Below are 16,649 nucleotides of genomic sequence, written 5' to 3' on the forward strand. Positions count from 1 at the left end.
GAGATTAAAGGCTCAATTTCTTTAAATAACTGAGTAGCACTAAAAATTCACATAGTTACTAAAAGACCTTAAAAATCATTTCACCTCAAAAAGAGACGCTTTAAAAGAAGGTTGCTCAAGAAATATTAATGTACTGTTGTCATAGTAATAAATGAAGAAATATGAGCTTTAGTTTTTTTTATCCAAGTACTAACCAGGTCCAGCCTGCTTAGAGCTTTAGTTTTAATAAGCCAGTATCAGTCACAGATTCTTAGATATATTACATTTAATATGTAGGAGCTGAATTAGGAATTAAATATAGTCAACTCCTAATTTGAGATTTCTTCCATTACACTAGGTAAAGATACCTGATTTAGATAATTTACTTTAAAACGGTTTATGAAAAAAAAGTGAGTGAGGGAATGTGTGTGTGTATATGTGTTGAGTGTAGAGAGAAAGAGAAAAAGTCAATGTTAAAGGAAATGAGGCAAAATTCTCAATTGGCAAATATGAATGAAGGATGAAGGGTATAAGACAGGTTTTTTTGTACTATTCTTGCAATTATTTCTGTACGTTTGAAATTATTTCTAAATAGAAAGATTTTTTTAAAAAGACCTTCATTCTGATAGGTTGGGTATTTGGAAGTAAATAATTATATACAGGTTTTCTACAGCCATTTGGCCTAGAAAGTATAACTTCTTTACCTATGCTTATGATGGAAAAAAATGGACTATACATTATCCACACTTTTTAATTTTGTGTATGTTTGAACACAGATTTTAGATGAAGTATGATGTGTCTAGAGCCAAGATTTTGGTACAATCACAGTGAAAAAAAAAAGTTCGTTCTTTTCTTACTAACATAAGTTTTTTTCACCTTCACATAATCCATTACTAGGATTACATCTATTGTGCCTCTTTTGAAGAACATAAATATAGGCATAAATTTCAGGGGAAACAAGTATATCTCTGTTTAGAATATAATAAAAAAATCTTTTGAAAGTATACAATTCTTTCAGTAATATTTTTCACTATTATTAAAAGTTAATTTATCCTTCAGCATACAAGAGGCAACTGCTGCTTTTTTTTTAAATTTATTTATTAATTTTTAGCTGTGTTGGGTCTTAGTTGAGACACATGGGATCTTAGTTGCGGCATGCGGGATCTTTCGTTGTGGCGTGCAGGCTTCTCTGTGGTGCACAGGCTCCAGAGCACGTGGGCTCACAGCTTGCGGCACATGGGCTTTCTACTTGAGGCCATGAGCTCAGTAGCTGTGGTGTGTAGGCTTGCTTGCCCTGCAGCATGTGGGATCTTAGTTCCCCAACCAGGGATCGAACCCGCATCCCCTGCATTGGAAGGCAGATTCTTTACCACTGGACCACCACTGAAGTCCCAAGGCAATTGCTTTTTATTTTAAAAAATGCTTATCAAGTCTTGGCATATAAAATAACAGCAGTAAATCCACAACACTCTTTAAATGCTCCTTTTATCTTTTAAATGGCATGGCTAAATATCTAAACATAAGACTGGAAAGCCAGGCTGGAACATCTATTCTAGTTTTATCACTAATACTACATCATGACTTAAAAATAGTGACAAGTTTTATACAATTGTTTCTTCAACTGTGAATTGATTCAAATTGTGTAACAGGCAATGGGAGTAAAGATATGCATTCTACATGAATAAACAGGTTACAGGTCCAAATACATTTCTCCAGGGGATCTTCACTTCTTTAATCTTCACTTTTCAAAAGATCAGTGTTAATTTTGAAACAAATAAAATATCTCACATTGGCTTGATACTGCTCCAGAATCACATGACCTGGAAATTCTGGCTCAGGCACAGATGCAAACTTCTTGATAATGTCTTCAAGTGCTTGGAGCCCAGCCATCCGCAGCTGGTTACTATGATCGGTTGCAGCCATGAATGCCATGCGAATCAGGTCAGAGAGATGAAGTACCAAGAGGTCATCTAAAAATAAAAATAGAAGGCAAAAAGGGAAACATTTCCAAAATTAAGTGTAATCACATAAAAATACGGAATGAAATAAACTTCTTTAAAAAAGCATTTATGATCCACATATTTCACCATGTTTAAAATAACAAAGATACACTTTCAAGAAAGTTTCCATATCATAATCTCTCAAGAATATTGGTAAGCCTTTATACAATAACACTGACGACACTGTAAACTGACATCTGAAGCAAAATAACTGATTGTCATAATTTTCCCCAAAAGAGCTTGTAATTTTTTGTCAGCGGAGGTTGGCAAATTTTTTTGTAAAGAAACAGATAGTAAATATTTTTGGCTTTGCTGGCCATATAATTTCTAACATAACTACTCAACTCTGCTGTTGTAGTATGTACAAAGACCATATGTACACAAATGGTTACACTGTGCTCCAATAAAACTATTTATAAAAACAGACTGCAGGCTGGATTTGGACTGTAAGCTGTAGTTTACCAACCCGTACTCTGGAAAAGATTTTTATAAGGACAAGATGTAAAAAAGGGAAGCCTTTCTCCTTTTAGCCTTAGAGTAAAGGCTGCCCTAGATCAGTCCTATCAAAGCTTAAAAGCAAGGCAATTGTTCCCAGAATGAAACTGCTATATCTTCTCTACACAGTCTCTACCTACACCCTCTCTCAAATCAAGACCTCTATCTTTTTCCCAAATCCAAGGTGATGAACTCCTAACGTGGGGGAGAAGAAAGGGGCACTGGGCAGAAACTCCAAAATGGGGAGAGAATTAGGGGACTGATAGAGGTTTATTGCATTCTGGGATCTTCTGGCCCACAGAACTATAAGTTAATAAACTTTTGTTATTTTAAGCCACTAAGTTTGCAGTCATTTATTATAGCAACAATAGAAAACTAATACATCCAGCCTTTTCTACCTGGAAAACCCTCTCTCTGCCTCTAAAACCCAGCTTCAAAATGATCCCTTCTGTGAGGTCTTCCCTGGCATTTCAGGAAATGAGTAGCAGTTTTTTTATGTTCCCAAAGTTTTTTATGTTCCTTCCACTATTGGGATATATGATTATTTTTGAGTGATAACTTTGTCTCTTTTTCTTCTAGACTAGAAATTCTTCAAGAGCAAGGACTATGTTTTTTTCTTCTTTGGATCCCCAATGGGAAGTAAAGAACAAGATTCGGTAAATATCTGATGAATAATGACATGATTAAAGACGCCCTGTTCACAACATATTGTGCTTTGCTGGTACCCTATATTCAGATTCCAATTTTACACATAGTTTAATACTGTTTTACTTTCTGTTTTTTAGTCCATTTGTGAGTTTTACTGCTTCTTATACACAACAAAGTAAACTGAAAGGCATTTTTAACATATAGACTTCAATACAGATAACATATACGATGTGTCTTCAGATATTTTAAAAAATGACACGATGACGAAGAGACAACAAAGCATAAGATAAGACAGTCTGTTACTCTACCACCTCTCTCAGCTTCTCTGGATTTCTTCATTTGTACGTGAAGATACTGGCCTGATGATCTCTTTGTAAATTCCCTATAATATCTGATCCAGGGGATATACGGTATAAAAGCTTACAAATGATCAAAAAGTAAAAGGTTTCAGTAATAAACGGTTTTCACCTTTTCAAAAATACCTAATAGCTGTTCTGAAATCTGAGAGCTTGAAATCTGCCATGGCATTCATGAATTCTGACATTCTCCAAGGCTGGGGATTGCCAAACTCACTTTATTTATTCACCTTAAACTTTTGCTAAAAGTAGGATAAGGTACCAAGGAAACGTAAGTTACTGCCATCATTATGCTTAGGACCATCATTATCCTTAGGGCAAATGATTAAGATAACTATATCTTAAGATAGATAGATATGTAACTTTGGACTGCTTTCCTCAACTTATCTTCCCAATAGGGATCAGAAGTTGGACAGTATGTAGAGAGGACAGAAAACAAAGGTAAAAGGCAAGAAAACGTACAATAAATGAAAGGCATAGTCTAAAGCATGTTACAAAGCAGTAAAATATTTCAAACCTATAAAAATATTCTGGGGAAAAGAAGTACTGATTTTTAATTTACTTGTAGGGTTTCGCAGTTTAGCAGAACGTGCCATAGCAAGATCAAAGTGAGCCTGGTCTGCATTCTCACACAAATTGATGATTCGACACAGGCAATCAGCAGCAAATACTCGAGTGGCCCAGCGAGGTGCCACAAAGGGCTTTGATTTATCTTCTTCTCCTAGTGTGGTAAACATGGTATCATCATCCATCTCATCTTTCTTTTCAAATTCTTCATCTTTTCCACTACTTAAGGGAGTTGCAGTACTCATATCTGTAACAAAAATAAAAGCATATTATAACAACCTTACATACAGCAAAAACGATGCTTTAGAAATAGTACTGTTTGATGATATCTAATTTAAAACCAGTAGAAAACAGTAGAATTGGCAAGGTTTTTCTTTTAAACAATCAATAAAAAGCCAAGGAGGGGGAGTGGGAGGTACAAACTATTTGGTGTAAGACAGACTCAAGGACGTATTATACAACATGGGGAATAGAGCCAATAATTTTGTAATAACTGTGAATGGAAAGTAATCTTTAAAAATTATATAAAAATTTACAATGAATAAAAAATTTAAAAAGATAGCAGCCAGCAGTTTTCAACTTGAAATTCAATAATACTGTTTTGTCTTCATTGTATGTACTCTCACAATGGCTTTACTTTTATGAAAGCTATGATGGTTGTTCTGTTTATGATAGCCATATAAAGTTTCTCCTTAAAATAACTATATTTAATTTAAAAAATAAATAAAAATAGAAATTAAAAAACCAGGGAAAGAATAACATAAAAATATTTTTTATATTTCACTAGTTTTACATCTTATGTCAAATGACAGAGTAGCCTGGGATTTTTATATATGAAAATTAGTTTGAACTTAGTCATTTGTCAAAAATAACCAAAGTTCATTAGTTTGTAATATAATTTAATCTTCAACATTTTACAGATTAAAAATTATTAGTATTTTAAAATGTAAGCTCTATGTATCTGTAATGTAATATATGTATCTAAATATATCTATATATGGTGTATATCTATATATGCATCTATATCTATACATGGTATATATCTATAGATACATATCAAAATTAAATAATTTTCATTATCTTAAGAATATATTTTATATATTAAATACATACCACTAGAAGCTGCTAGGACATCTTTACAAAGCATTAGCCAATGGGAAAGTTTTTCTACAGCCAGTGATGACAGCATATGTCCCAAAGTATCATGAATATCAGAACATAATTTTCTATCTGTCTCCCGGTCTAGCATTCCAAAAAGAAGTCCCTCAAGTCCAGTTTCTGTTATATTAACACCCTGGTGCCGGCAATGGACATCACTTCGAGAACTAACTCCAGGTGCAAAAGGACTGACATCTGAAAAACAATTTTTACAAATGAACTTGTATAGGATTTTATCGTATACTACAGGTAACAATTATGTTAAAGAACATGATTTACATGTAAATTCACAATAACAACAAAACCAGCTAGCTATATACACAATTTAACTATGGTCTCCAATTTACCTATCTTTAGAATTAGAATTTTATCTGACAATAAAGGTAAAAACCCTGATCTTTTAAGACTGTTTATTCTGTGGTATTTTAAACAAATCTCCAGGGAATGCTCATTAAATATATATTTGATTTTAACAACAAAAAGTGTGGGAAAGAGACATTTTTAAATAGATTTAATAGTCTGAAAAAATTATTGCTATATATGTTGGGTGAACAAATTGAAACTTATTTAGTCTTCTAGTTCAGATTTTACAAATCTATAAAGCTAGAACACAAATTATAAATAGATTATACCCTAAAAGTTTACTTAAAAATTGGGAAAGGGGCTTCCCTGGTGGCGCAGTGGTTGGGGGTCCGCCTGCTGATGCAGGGGATGTGGGTTCGTGCTCCGGTCTGGGAGGATCCCGCGTGCCGCAGAGCGGCTGGGCCCGTGAGCCATGGCCGCTGAGCCTGTGCGTCCGGAGCCTGTGCTCTGCAGCGGGAGAGGCCGCGGCAGTGAGAGGCCCGCATATCTCAAAAAAAAAAAAAAAAATTGGGAAAATCCTGCCCAATCAAAAGTTGTTATGAAATAGTACTTAAATTTCTTGCTTTATCTGAAACTCTTTTTATTCTTATAAACAGTAGGAGTAGAACAACTGGCAGCCTTTAAGAATGAATACTATTAGGCTCCCCGAAGTCCAAAGCCCTCTGAACCTTGAAGAGAGTGATAAAGAGGGATGAGGGTTGAAAAGTGGCTTTTTAAAATTGAGTCACTCCAAAGACAGAATAAGGGGAGGTTTGCAGAAAATAGCCACAGTGAGGGGAATTCAAAGACAGTAGGAAAGGGAAGGTTCCAAGGAGGGAACATTACGGACAGATTAGGCACAGAGGCCTATTTTTCACTTAGCAGTATACAGTGAATATTTTCCCGTATCAAGAATTTTACTTCCACGACGTGAATTTTCATGACTACATAGCAAACCATTGAATTAGGAGTACATTAACTGATTAACCATTGAGGATGAATTCCTAAAAAAGGAATTGCTAGGTCAAAGGGTAAGCACAGTTCGAAAACTTTGAGGATATACTGACAAAAAAAATCCTCCAGAAAAGCTGTATGACTTTACATTTCTATCAGCAGTATAAGAAATTTCTCTTTTATTCATATCTCCCCCAACACTGGTTAAAATCATTATTTTATTATCGGTCAGTTTTATAGAAGAAAAATGCTATCTTATGATTGTATTAACTTGCAACTATTCAATCACTAGAGGTTAAAGGTATTTCATATGTTGATATTTCTCCTTTGATAAAACACCTCTTTTGTGTGCTCTCATGATTTTTACAGATGCATAAAAGAGTTATCATAGCAGATCCGAGACTACCCTATTAAGGCCTGATATTACGGGAACTGGGTTTCAGGAAGGTTCCCATCATTTCCTGATAAAAGTGGCTTACTGTGCCTAAATCATCTGTACCAACAATATAGTTTATGCTGAACATCTGCTTTCCTTCTGAGAGTCTGAACTTTTGGTATATGCCAGGCAGGTATATACCATGCCTATTTGACCAGTCCCCAATAAAAATCTTGGGCACTGAGTGTCTAGCAAGATTCGCTAGCAGACAACATTTCACATGTGTTGTCACAACTTGCTGTGTGACTCCATGGGGAGTGGACTCTTGGAAGCTTGTGCCTGGTTTGCTCTAGACTTCACTCCATTTATCCTCTCCCTTTGCCGATTTTGCCTTGTATCCTTTTGCTGTAATAAATCACAGCCATAAGCGTGACTATATGCTGAGTCCTAGCAAATCATCAAACCTGGGGGGTGGTCTTAGGCCCCCTGGCACACTAATTTGTAAAAGCTTTAAAAATATTAAAAATATAAATGCACACATTTAATACAATAAGCATATTTTGAAACTATCTTTCCCTCTCTTAGTTTGTCTCTTTCAATTTTGATTATGGTGATGGACATCTAGAAGTTTTGAAATTTTACATGTATTCAGGAGAATTCTGTAACTACTTTTGGTGCTATGTTTTCTCTCCAAAAAGCAGTGATGTTTACTGTTAGACTTTTATAATAAACTTCTTTTACATTCTACAGTACAGTATGCTTGTTAATAGAGCTCTTATTACACTATGGTAAAACTGAAGTTATTTTGGTATGTTGCTTCTTAGTATTCAAGCAACTTCTATGCATTAGGAAGCTCTTATGAGTAAAACTTTTCTCTCACAATAGGGGAAATCTCTGCCAAGCTCTGAAAAAGTTCCCAAACCACCTATCCCTAGAATCAGAAGACCAGCTACAAATTCAAGCTATACTTAAAACTCTCCCAAAAGCAAAAAGAACTGAAGAAAGCGAAGATCCACCTTTCGTTACCCAAACATCTACTGACACTTCACAGTTTTACTGGTTACTTTGGTCTTACCTTCTTCAAGGAAAAGTTACATCACAGAAGGTTAACTACTGTCAAAGACTGGAAGCTTTCAGGTAACCCTAAAATAGATAATTTCTCTTTTCAGAAGCCTACTAATGATACAAGGCAATATCCTTAGAGTTAGTCATCCCTTATACAGCTAAAACATTCTCAAGGGATGGTGGAAGTGTCCTGATACTAAATGCTACAAAAAATTTTTTTCAGCTATGAAATTTTAAAAAAGGTAAAAATGTAAAGTTACCAAGAAAACTACATGGGAATTTTAAAAGTGATAACAGTTTTATTTTACCTAAAATAATAAGAAAATTGACCATATTTCAATGCAAAAATGTTATTTAATAAGTAATACTCATTTGAAATGTTAAAATACTTAAACAAAAAGAATATTGACCAATAATATAACTTACTAGCACCACTGCTCTCTTTGTCCCCTGCATTTTTTGCTAGGCTCATGGCATATTCGCATACTTCAGCTGCTTCTCTTTGTGCAAGCTGCCGGAGACATGCCACAGCTGCTCGTCGAAGTAACAAATGGGAACTACATAAGTGAACCTGTAAACCACAACAGTTTTAGACTTTTCTTAAAAAAAGCTGTAATCTCACTTGCCTAATGAATATATATGAACACCTTACTTGTGAAGAGGCTCTTCATTTAACCACCTCAGTTGTTTAAGATATAGCCAAATAATGGCCTTTTCAATAAATAGTAATACCAATAAAATGTATAAAGAATATTTTAGTAGCTTATAAAATAACTGCCCCAAGACTTGGGCACTAAAGATCACAAAATATACTTAGATTAAAATCCAGAAAGATCTTTTGCACATCTTATTTTACACACGGTCGTACTAAATTCTGTCAATGAAATTTTTTAAGTGCACAGAGATTAACTGTAGTGAATGAACAGTTAGGGGGCAGAACACAGAGTAAGAATTGAAAGCAAAGGGGGAGTGTATAGTAAAATAAAAAACCAAAATCAAGCAAACATAAATATCTGAAAAGAACTTCAAAATGGATCCTTTCGGTATAGCATTTTTTAAAATCTCACAAGTTCGTGAAAGAATCAATATAGTACACTCTAATACATGAAGTAAAGTATAAGAGGCAGTACTTCATAATAATTAAGAGCTCAGGCTCCAGGTGCCAGACTGGATTTGAATCTTGGCTCTGCACTTACTCCTGTGTGATTAGACAAGTTAGACAAGTTACTTAACCTCTCTGTGCCTTGTTTGCCCATATGTGAAATGGGGATAGTAATTCTTCACAGGAATATAGTGAAAATAAAATAAGTTAAAATAAGTATTTTACTTAGAACAGTGGATGACACATGGTAATTGCTCAATAAATGTTAGCTATTATCACTATTACTATAAATCTGACTCATTGAGAAAATATTATGTTCCATATGCTGCTTTTTAAGCAAGGAAGTAAGTAATATATTTTAGAAAGAATCTCATCCAGAAATGATGGGGGGGAAATAAAATAATAAATAAGTGATATAGAATACATAACTCCTTCACAATGCTAGATAATATATTTTTATCCTCTTAATATAGCATTTGTAACTTATTTTTGTGTAAAACTCACAGCCCATGAAATTATGCCAAGTATTAAAAAAAGAAAATATAACTGAGAAGAGAAAACCTGACAGATCAGATTTTTTTCAACAGAATATATTTTTTTCACGTCTCTTCCTGAAAATAAAGACGTTTTGGAACTGGCAAATATCCTATAATTAGAAAAGTTAAGCATGATCATATGAGATGGGAAGAACAAGTATCTCGGAGTTTCTGCCTTTTTATCTGTACAATGGGGACAATGTCCACCTTACCTCTATCTTACACAACTGTGGTAAGAACAAAGCATTAAATATATATGAAGCAGAACACCATACATTTAATTACATAAATTTAATTACAACTAAATAGAATTATAGCTAAGAAAATACACTCAACAAATGCTGACTAGCAGAATCAAAGTGAAAGAAATAAAACATTTTAAGGTTTACAAAGTGTTTTCAAAAACTCAATTTCAATGATTCTGAGGTGTACTCTCCCACCCCATTTTAACATCTCTGATATTAGAGATGCAAAATCAAGCAAATTGACACTTGACACTTCCTGGTAAAATCCACAAAATGTCAGGAATAAACCATATTAAATTTGATAAAAATATATGGCTTCGTGCAGACTTCCTAGCTGCTTAGATATAATCACAATCTACTGTGACATCCATCAGTATAGCTTGGTTTAGCTTTGCTCTTGAACTTTATATAAATGGAACCATGAAGTCTGTTCTATTCTGTGTCTGGTTTCTTTTTAGCAGTATGTCTGTGAAATTCATCCATGTGATTCCATGTAACAGTTCATTCATTTTTATTGTTGTGTAATATTTTATTGAAGAATTATATCACTATTTATCCACTCTGCTGATTGGTGGACACTTAGGTTGTTTCTGGGTTTTGGCTAGTATGAATAACCAAGCAATGAACATTCCTGTACATGTTTTTTGCACACATGTGCATGCATTTCTGTCAGGTATTTACTTTAGAGTGGAGTTGCTGGGTTATACTGTATGCACACTTTCAACTTTTTGTAGATTATGCCTCATTGTTTTCTGAAGAAGCTGGGTTTTTTTTCTTACATTCCACAAACCTTAGGAATTTGTGTGCTGCTTGCTCCTACATTAAGACCTCTACCTTCCTATAAAAAGCTCTGTTATTTAAACTTTATGCTACCTTGCTATCCTATCCCTTCTGTGCCTGCCATATACTTATATCATGGTCAACTGGATATCCCTGCTCTGTCACTGACGACATGGGCATTCAGTTCAAGTCTTCCTCTCACTGACATCTCCTATAATTTTCCCAGATGACGTAAATGCCATGTGTGGAATAAATGTGCACAGGAGAATGACTGGTCACATGGTATAAAAAGCACCCACTTGCCAGGAGGGAAATAACACTAATTCAGAGTGGTGGTTGTTCTTTCAAAAACACATTTTGAACAGTTCTATCATTAGATACATTTTAATACTTTTAGATCGTTTAATCATTACTATGGTGAAACTTACCTCTTAATACATTTGCTGAAAAAAATCATATTTCATTTGTGTTAGGTATTACACGTGGTATCACATGATATGGCCATTTCTGGTGGCAATGACTGAGTAGAGACGAACATGAAATTGATAAAAATCATCACTGATTTCACTAATTTGGATGAATCCACGTGTGGACTGATTTTTAGAGAGTGTCAAAGATTTGGTAATGAATACAGCTCGAAGGGCATTTGGCAACATGCAAACAAGTTAGCCACTTGAGTGGCCCTCTGTCTCATCTTTATCTGCCATGCCATCTCCTTCCCACCAGTTTTTTGGAAGAGGTTCAGGAAAGTACTCCAACATGCCTTGTAATAAAACCCTTGATGTGTTATGGAAATCATTTTGGAAACATTATCTGCGTTAACACATAGGAAACTCATTGTGTTCCCTACGGCTTACTGATAACCTCCACTGAGATAAAGAAATTCATGTTATTACTTGACCAGATCACCTTAAATGTGCTCCATCTCATAAGGTCAACTTTCACAGAATAATTACATTTAAGGAGGAAGAAAATGGAGAGAGGAAGCAGACCATTTGAGGAGTGTGTGTCTGCATCTTCATCACATTTATCAGTTGCCTATTAGAGCTGTATCCTGTAACAAGTCCACCTTGCTCAAGAGATGCCATCTGTGCCCTCAGAACTTGGCATTAGGCCATGGCTTTTGGCAGGATGGTACATATCTTCTTGCAGAATGCAATCTAGTGTATACTATTAGTTGACTATTTTCTTTGTGGATGTTCTCTGTAAACATTTCATGTGCATCTGGTTTCCACCCTGCAGCACACCTTGACGGTCTGGGACTGATTCAGTTCCCTCCGGTCTACGGTGAAAAGGAGCAAATCTTGTTGAGTAAAGCTAAATATACCACACCAGATCTAATGGCTAAGATCTTGGCCTTTCAGTTCCTTTACCTCCTCCTGGATAACCTTCTCTTCCCTTTCCTCAACAATATTCTCCCACGGTTACCTCTATGGTGCCCTTCTTGCTCCTCTTGTCTGTACCTTCCTCCCTCACCCACATGAGATTCCATAACCCATCATTTCAGCACTGTCTTGTTAATATCCTTCCCTCCCCCATCCTGCTGTCATTTAAGTGAATCTGCTTGGCCAAAGTCCAACTATAAATGTATCAGCATACCTGCTCAATGCCTGCACCTAAGATGTTTACAGCTATTGGAGAAAAATCTCACACCTAGATGCACTGGTACCATGATAAATCACACAACGGGGCTGAAGAGGGTCACTAACCTCTACTGAACCCTCGGAACTATCACAGAATCTTTTATTTCTGCAGTTACTTCAATCTCCCACATCCCATTCTCCTCAAACTTCTGATCCTCCTCTTTGCTCCCTCATTCACAGAACTTGATCTTCCCTATTACTTGATTAAGAAAGTACCAGTCATTATATAATAACTCCCTCAACTTCCAGTCACCAAATCCAAAACCCACCTGTGTCTACACTCATCCTCTCCGTGTCTACACTCATCCTCTCCTCCTTTCTTCATTTTGCACTGGAAGAGGTACCCCCCTACTTGTGTCCTGAAAACTATGCCACTGGAAACCTTGGAGGATTAACTATTCCCTCTCTGTCCTACACCTTTAACTCTCCCACCTTACTGGCTCCATCTTGTCAACATATAAACACGCTCACTCTTCTCACTACCGTAGAAGTAAAAGCATCTCTTTTGACGCCATCACCCACTTGACCTATTGTCTATCCTCTGTCCTCTCCTTTACAGTCAAACTTCTGGAAAGAAGTTCCTGTTCACATTCCATATGTAACCTGGTGTATTTGGGCTTCTGTTTGTACCACTCTACCAGATGAGCTCTTGCTAAGGACACCATGTGACAAAAGTCAAAGGACACACTGTAGCTGTCATCTTATTTGATCTCTTGACAGTATTTGATATGGCTGACCACTCTGCTACTCCACCTGGCATCTGTGAACACCACAACCTCTATTTTCCTTTTTAACTCTCTGACTGCTCTTTCATGTTTTTTGCTGACTCTTTTTCCTTTACTAAATTTTATATACTGGGTTCCTCATTCAGCACTCTCTCCCTGGCGATCTCATCTCCTCCTATGTCTTTACCATTTAAATGCTCATGCCTCCCAAGTCAACCTCTCCAACCAGACTTCTCTCTTCTGAGCTCCAGGTCCACGTAACTATTCAAATGTCTAAAACTGAATTAATGATAGCCACTCTTTCAGACCTTCTCCTATTCCAGTGTTGCCAATCTCAGGAAGTTATATTACTTTGCTCAAGTCAGAAACCTGGGTCACATCCTCCCTCTATCCCCTAATTAATCAACAAATTCTACCAATCCTTTTTCCTAAATATCACTCAAATCCATCTATTTTTCCCCATTCCCATTGCTACTAACTTGGAAAAGTCATTTTCCTCTCCATCCCTAGACCACCATTATTCCTACCCTGTAGAGTCCATTCGCCACTATGCAGCAAGAATGAAATGTAAAAAGTGCAAATCTGATCATGTTACTCCCTTGTGGAATTCCTTCTAATGGTTCCCAATCACTTGCAGAATAAAGTCCAAAGTTTTAACATATCTAGAAAGTCTGCAAGATGTGTCACCTGGCTAATTGTCCAGCTTCATCTTGTGACCCTATGACCCATCTACCCCTCTTCTCTCTTAGCCTTAACCACACTGACTAAAAGGTTCCTAAAATGCATCCCCTCCTTCTCATCTCAGGGCCTTTCACATATTTTTCCCTCTGCCTAAAAATAAGTGCTGTTACTCTAACGTCACCCTTTTCCCCAAACTAACTCCTATTTATCCTACCTACAGTTCACACCTTACATATCATTTTTTCAGGGAAATCTTTTCTGAATGCCTGGGTTATGATAGGCTCCCCTGTTATATGCTCTCCTGTAGCCTCTTCTAGCACTTATTTGTAAATAATCATTGTTGACCATATTCCCTTTAAACTATAAACTCCATTATGACAGAGGCGTCATCTTGTCTCATCCACAAATGTATCCCTAGTACTTTGCACAGTTCCTGACATATAGCAACCTCTCAATAAATATTTGTTCAGTGAATCAATTAACAACTGTGATGATAGTAACAGATCCTCAGAAGTTAACAAGCAAACTTTAGGAAAAAGAATTCTGAGTGGGAAAGACTGAAAATATGATACATTCTTAGCCAAGAAATGAACAGTTCATTAAAATATTTCTTAAAGGGTAAAAAGGAAAATCAGTGAATAAAATAAATAGTCATAAAATGACTACTAAGCTGAAACTCTGGAATGGATAGCCCAGGAAACATGTTTTTTGTTTTGGCCTAGTCTGATCTTTTGGGAAACAAATTTGGGGCTCCCTAATTAAATCAATGAATGAAATAGCTTCATACTTACACAAAGGCTAGGAACGAGACTAGACAGATTGACATGTCGTGGTGCAAACATGTGAAGCTGCTGAAGGCAAGATATGGCAGCTGCCTGCACGAGAGAATCTGAATGGTCCTGGGTTATTGCACAACCCACCAAACAAGAAGAACGGATTGTGGATATTGTTGCTCCATTCCCTAGAAGCAAAGTCAAAGAGAACATAAAGTACAATGATTTTATTAGTAACACCAAAAATGTCCCTAGAAAATAATTATCTTCTAAATAACCCCTCTTTCTAAACAAACAAACAAAAAAGTACACCTAAAATTAATACAACACTGTAAATCAACTGTACTTCAATTAAAAAAAAAGAATAACTGTTGAATTAACATTAACTAGTATGTTTGCTCTGTGGTTAGGTTTGGTACTGCAATTGTTAAACCAATAATCACTATAAGAAATGCCCTTACTTTTTTTCCCCTTACATTTTGACAGCTTACATTTTATCAAGCAAATAAAATCCTACAGAACAGGAGTCAGCAAACTTTTCTTTAAAGGGCCAAAAGTAAATATTTTTTACTGCGCTAGCCAAGAGGCAAAATCCACACTACTCTATTATGTAAGTGCCTATATAACCATTTAAAAATGTTAAAACCATTCTTACCTCATAGGCTGTTAAAAAAAAAAAAAAGGACCAAAAAACCAGGCATCTGAGCAGATTCGGCCCATGGGCCATAGTTAATTTGCCTATCCTGCCTATCCCCTGTTATAAGAAAGTCATCCCAGAAATTCCTTTCCTTGAAAGCCAACCTCAAAAAAGGAAAACTTTATTCTATTCTATTCTAATTTTTTGGGCACGCTGCGCAGCTTGCGGGATCTTAGTTCCCCGACCAGGGATCCAACCCGGGACCCTAGCAATGAGAGCTAAGAGTCCTAACAACCTCTGGACCACCAGGGAATTCCCCAGGAGGTCACTTTTTAAAGGATGTAATGTACAGTATAGGGAATACAGTGAATAATATAATAACGTTACACAATGACAGATGGTTATTAGATGTAATGTGGTGATCAATTCATAATACATATAAATGTCAGTTGTACACCTGAAATGAATATAATATTGCATGTCAACTATACTTCATCAAAATAAAAAAAGGAGTCACTTTTAAGATAAATAAATATTTCTGATTACTATTCAGACTGTTTTGAAAACAAAAATTCTGCAAAATCCATACAAATGATTTCAAAACACAACTGCTTATGAATGATGATAATGCATCTCTCTTAGATTTAGCTAGCTTTACATTTATCCCCTGATAAACTATATTCTCTTTTAAACCCATCATTGTTGTATTTGATTCTCTGTTCAAACAATAATACCACATCTATTATATAATAACGATAAATCCTATTTTCCTAACAAGATTAATGGCTCATCTCTGAATAAAGTTTTACTTCTTAAAGAAAAAAATTAATGGCAATTTTTACAAAGGTAGGAAAAATAAATTGCAGTGTTATATACTGTCTAGATTAAAATGTCTTAATTGCCAAATATAAGTGATTTAAAATTTTTACCAATACAAAATAATTTTATATACAACAGAGACCAAACAAGGAAATCATAGACTCACGCAAGAGTCACATTCTAGTCTGAAATACACACTGCCTCATCAGAAAGTACTTGGTAAACACCTACACTTAATCAAAGGCACATATTTATACTCTCTACATCCTTGTGATATTCACTGGAAGAAAGAACTATCAACTTTTCTCAGAGGACACTGAGTCCAAGATAGAGACATGTCTAAATCACATTTTTTCAATTCCTACCATTCATCCTTAAGATCTTTTCTTTTTTCACTTCTGTCTTTTTTTTTTTTAATATCTGTCTGAATGGAGGCAACATATAGCATAGTGATTAAGAATACAGGCAAAGGAAATTTATCTGAGCTTCACCTCTGATTCCAACTACTCATTGGCTATACACACACACACACACACACACACACACACACACACACACACACACACACATAACACCTTGGACCTCTCTCAGCCTCAGTATTTCATCTGTAAAACAGAGAGATATACCTTTATCAGGACTGCTGTCAGAATTAAGTGAGGTAATATAAATAAAAAGCTTGATCCATTGAAAGATTTAATAAATGGTAGGGGAAAAAAAGGAATGCTCTGAAAGTGGCTTATATATTTTGCATAAATTCACAGTAATTTT

The 16,649-nt window shown here is 35.6% G+C and overlaps 1 protein-coding gene across 2 annotated transcripts in view; it reads right to left on the reverse strand.

Moving 5' to 3' along the window:
- HEATR5B (HEAT repeat containing 5B) overlaps positions 1–16,649 on the reverse strand; it is an 87,924-nt gene that overhangs the window by 32,254 nt on the left and 39,021 nt on the right. For both annotated transcript variants that reach the window (XM_024753486.1, XM_024753487.1), the window contains 5 exons: positions 14,444–14,613; positions 8,367–8,511; positions 5,159–5,398; positions 4,041–4,292; positions 1,768–1,949 (listed from right to left, as the gene is read on the reverse strand). In XM_024753486.1, the coding sequence (XP_024609254.1) occupies positions 1,768–1,949; positions 4,041–4,292; positions 5,159–5,398; positions 8,367–8,511; positions 14,444–14,613 (989 nt within the window). The remainder of the gene's footprint in view (positions 1–1,767; positions 1,950–4,040; positions 4,293–5,158; positions 5,399–8,366; positions 8,512–14,443; positions 14,614–16,649) is intronic.

The sequence above is a fragment of the Neophocaena asiaeorientalis genome, unplaced genomic scaffold (genome assembly GCF_003031525.2).
Source record: "Neophocaena asiaeorientalis asiaeorientalis breed wild unplaced genomic scaffold, Neophocaena_asiaeorientalis_V1.1 scaffold171, whole genome shotgun sequence".
Taxonomy (NCBI): Eukaryota; Metazoa; Chordata; class Mammalia; order Artiodactyla; family Phocoenidae; genus Neophocaena; species Neophocaena asiaeorientalis.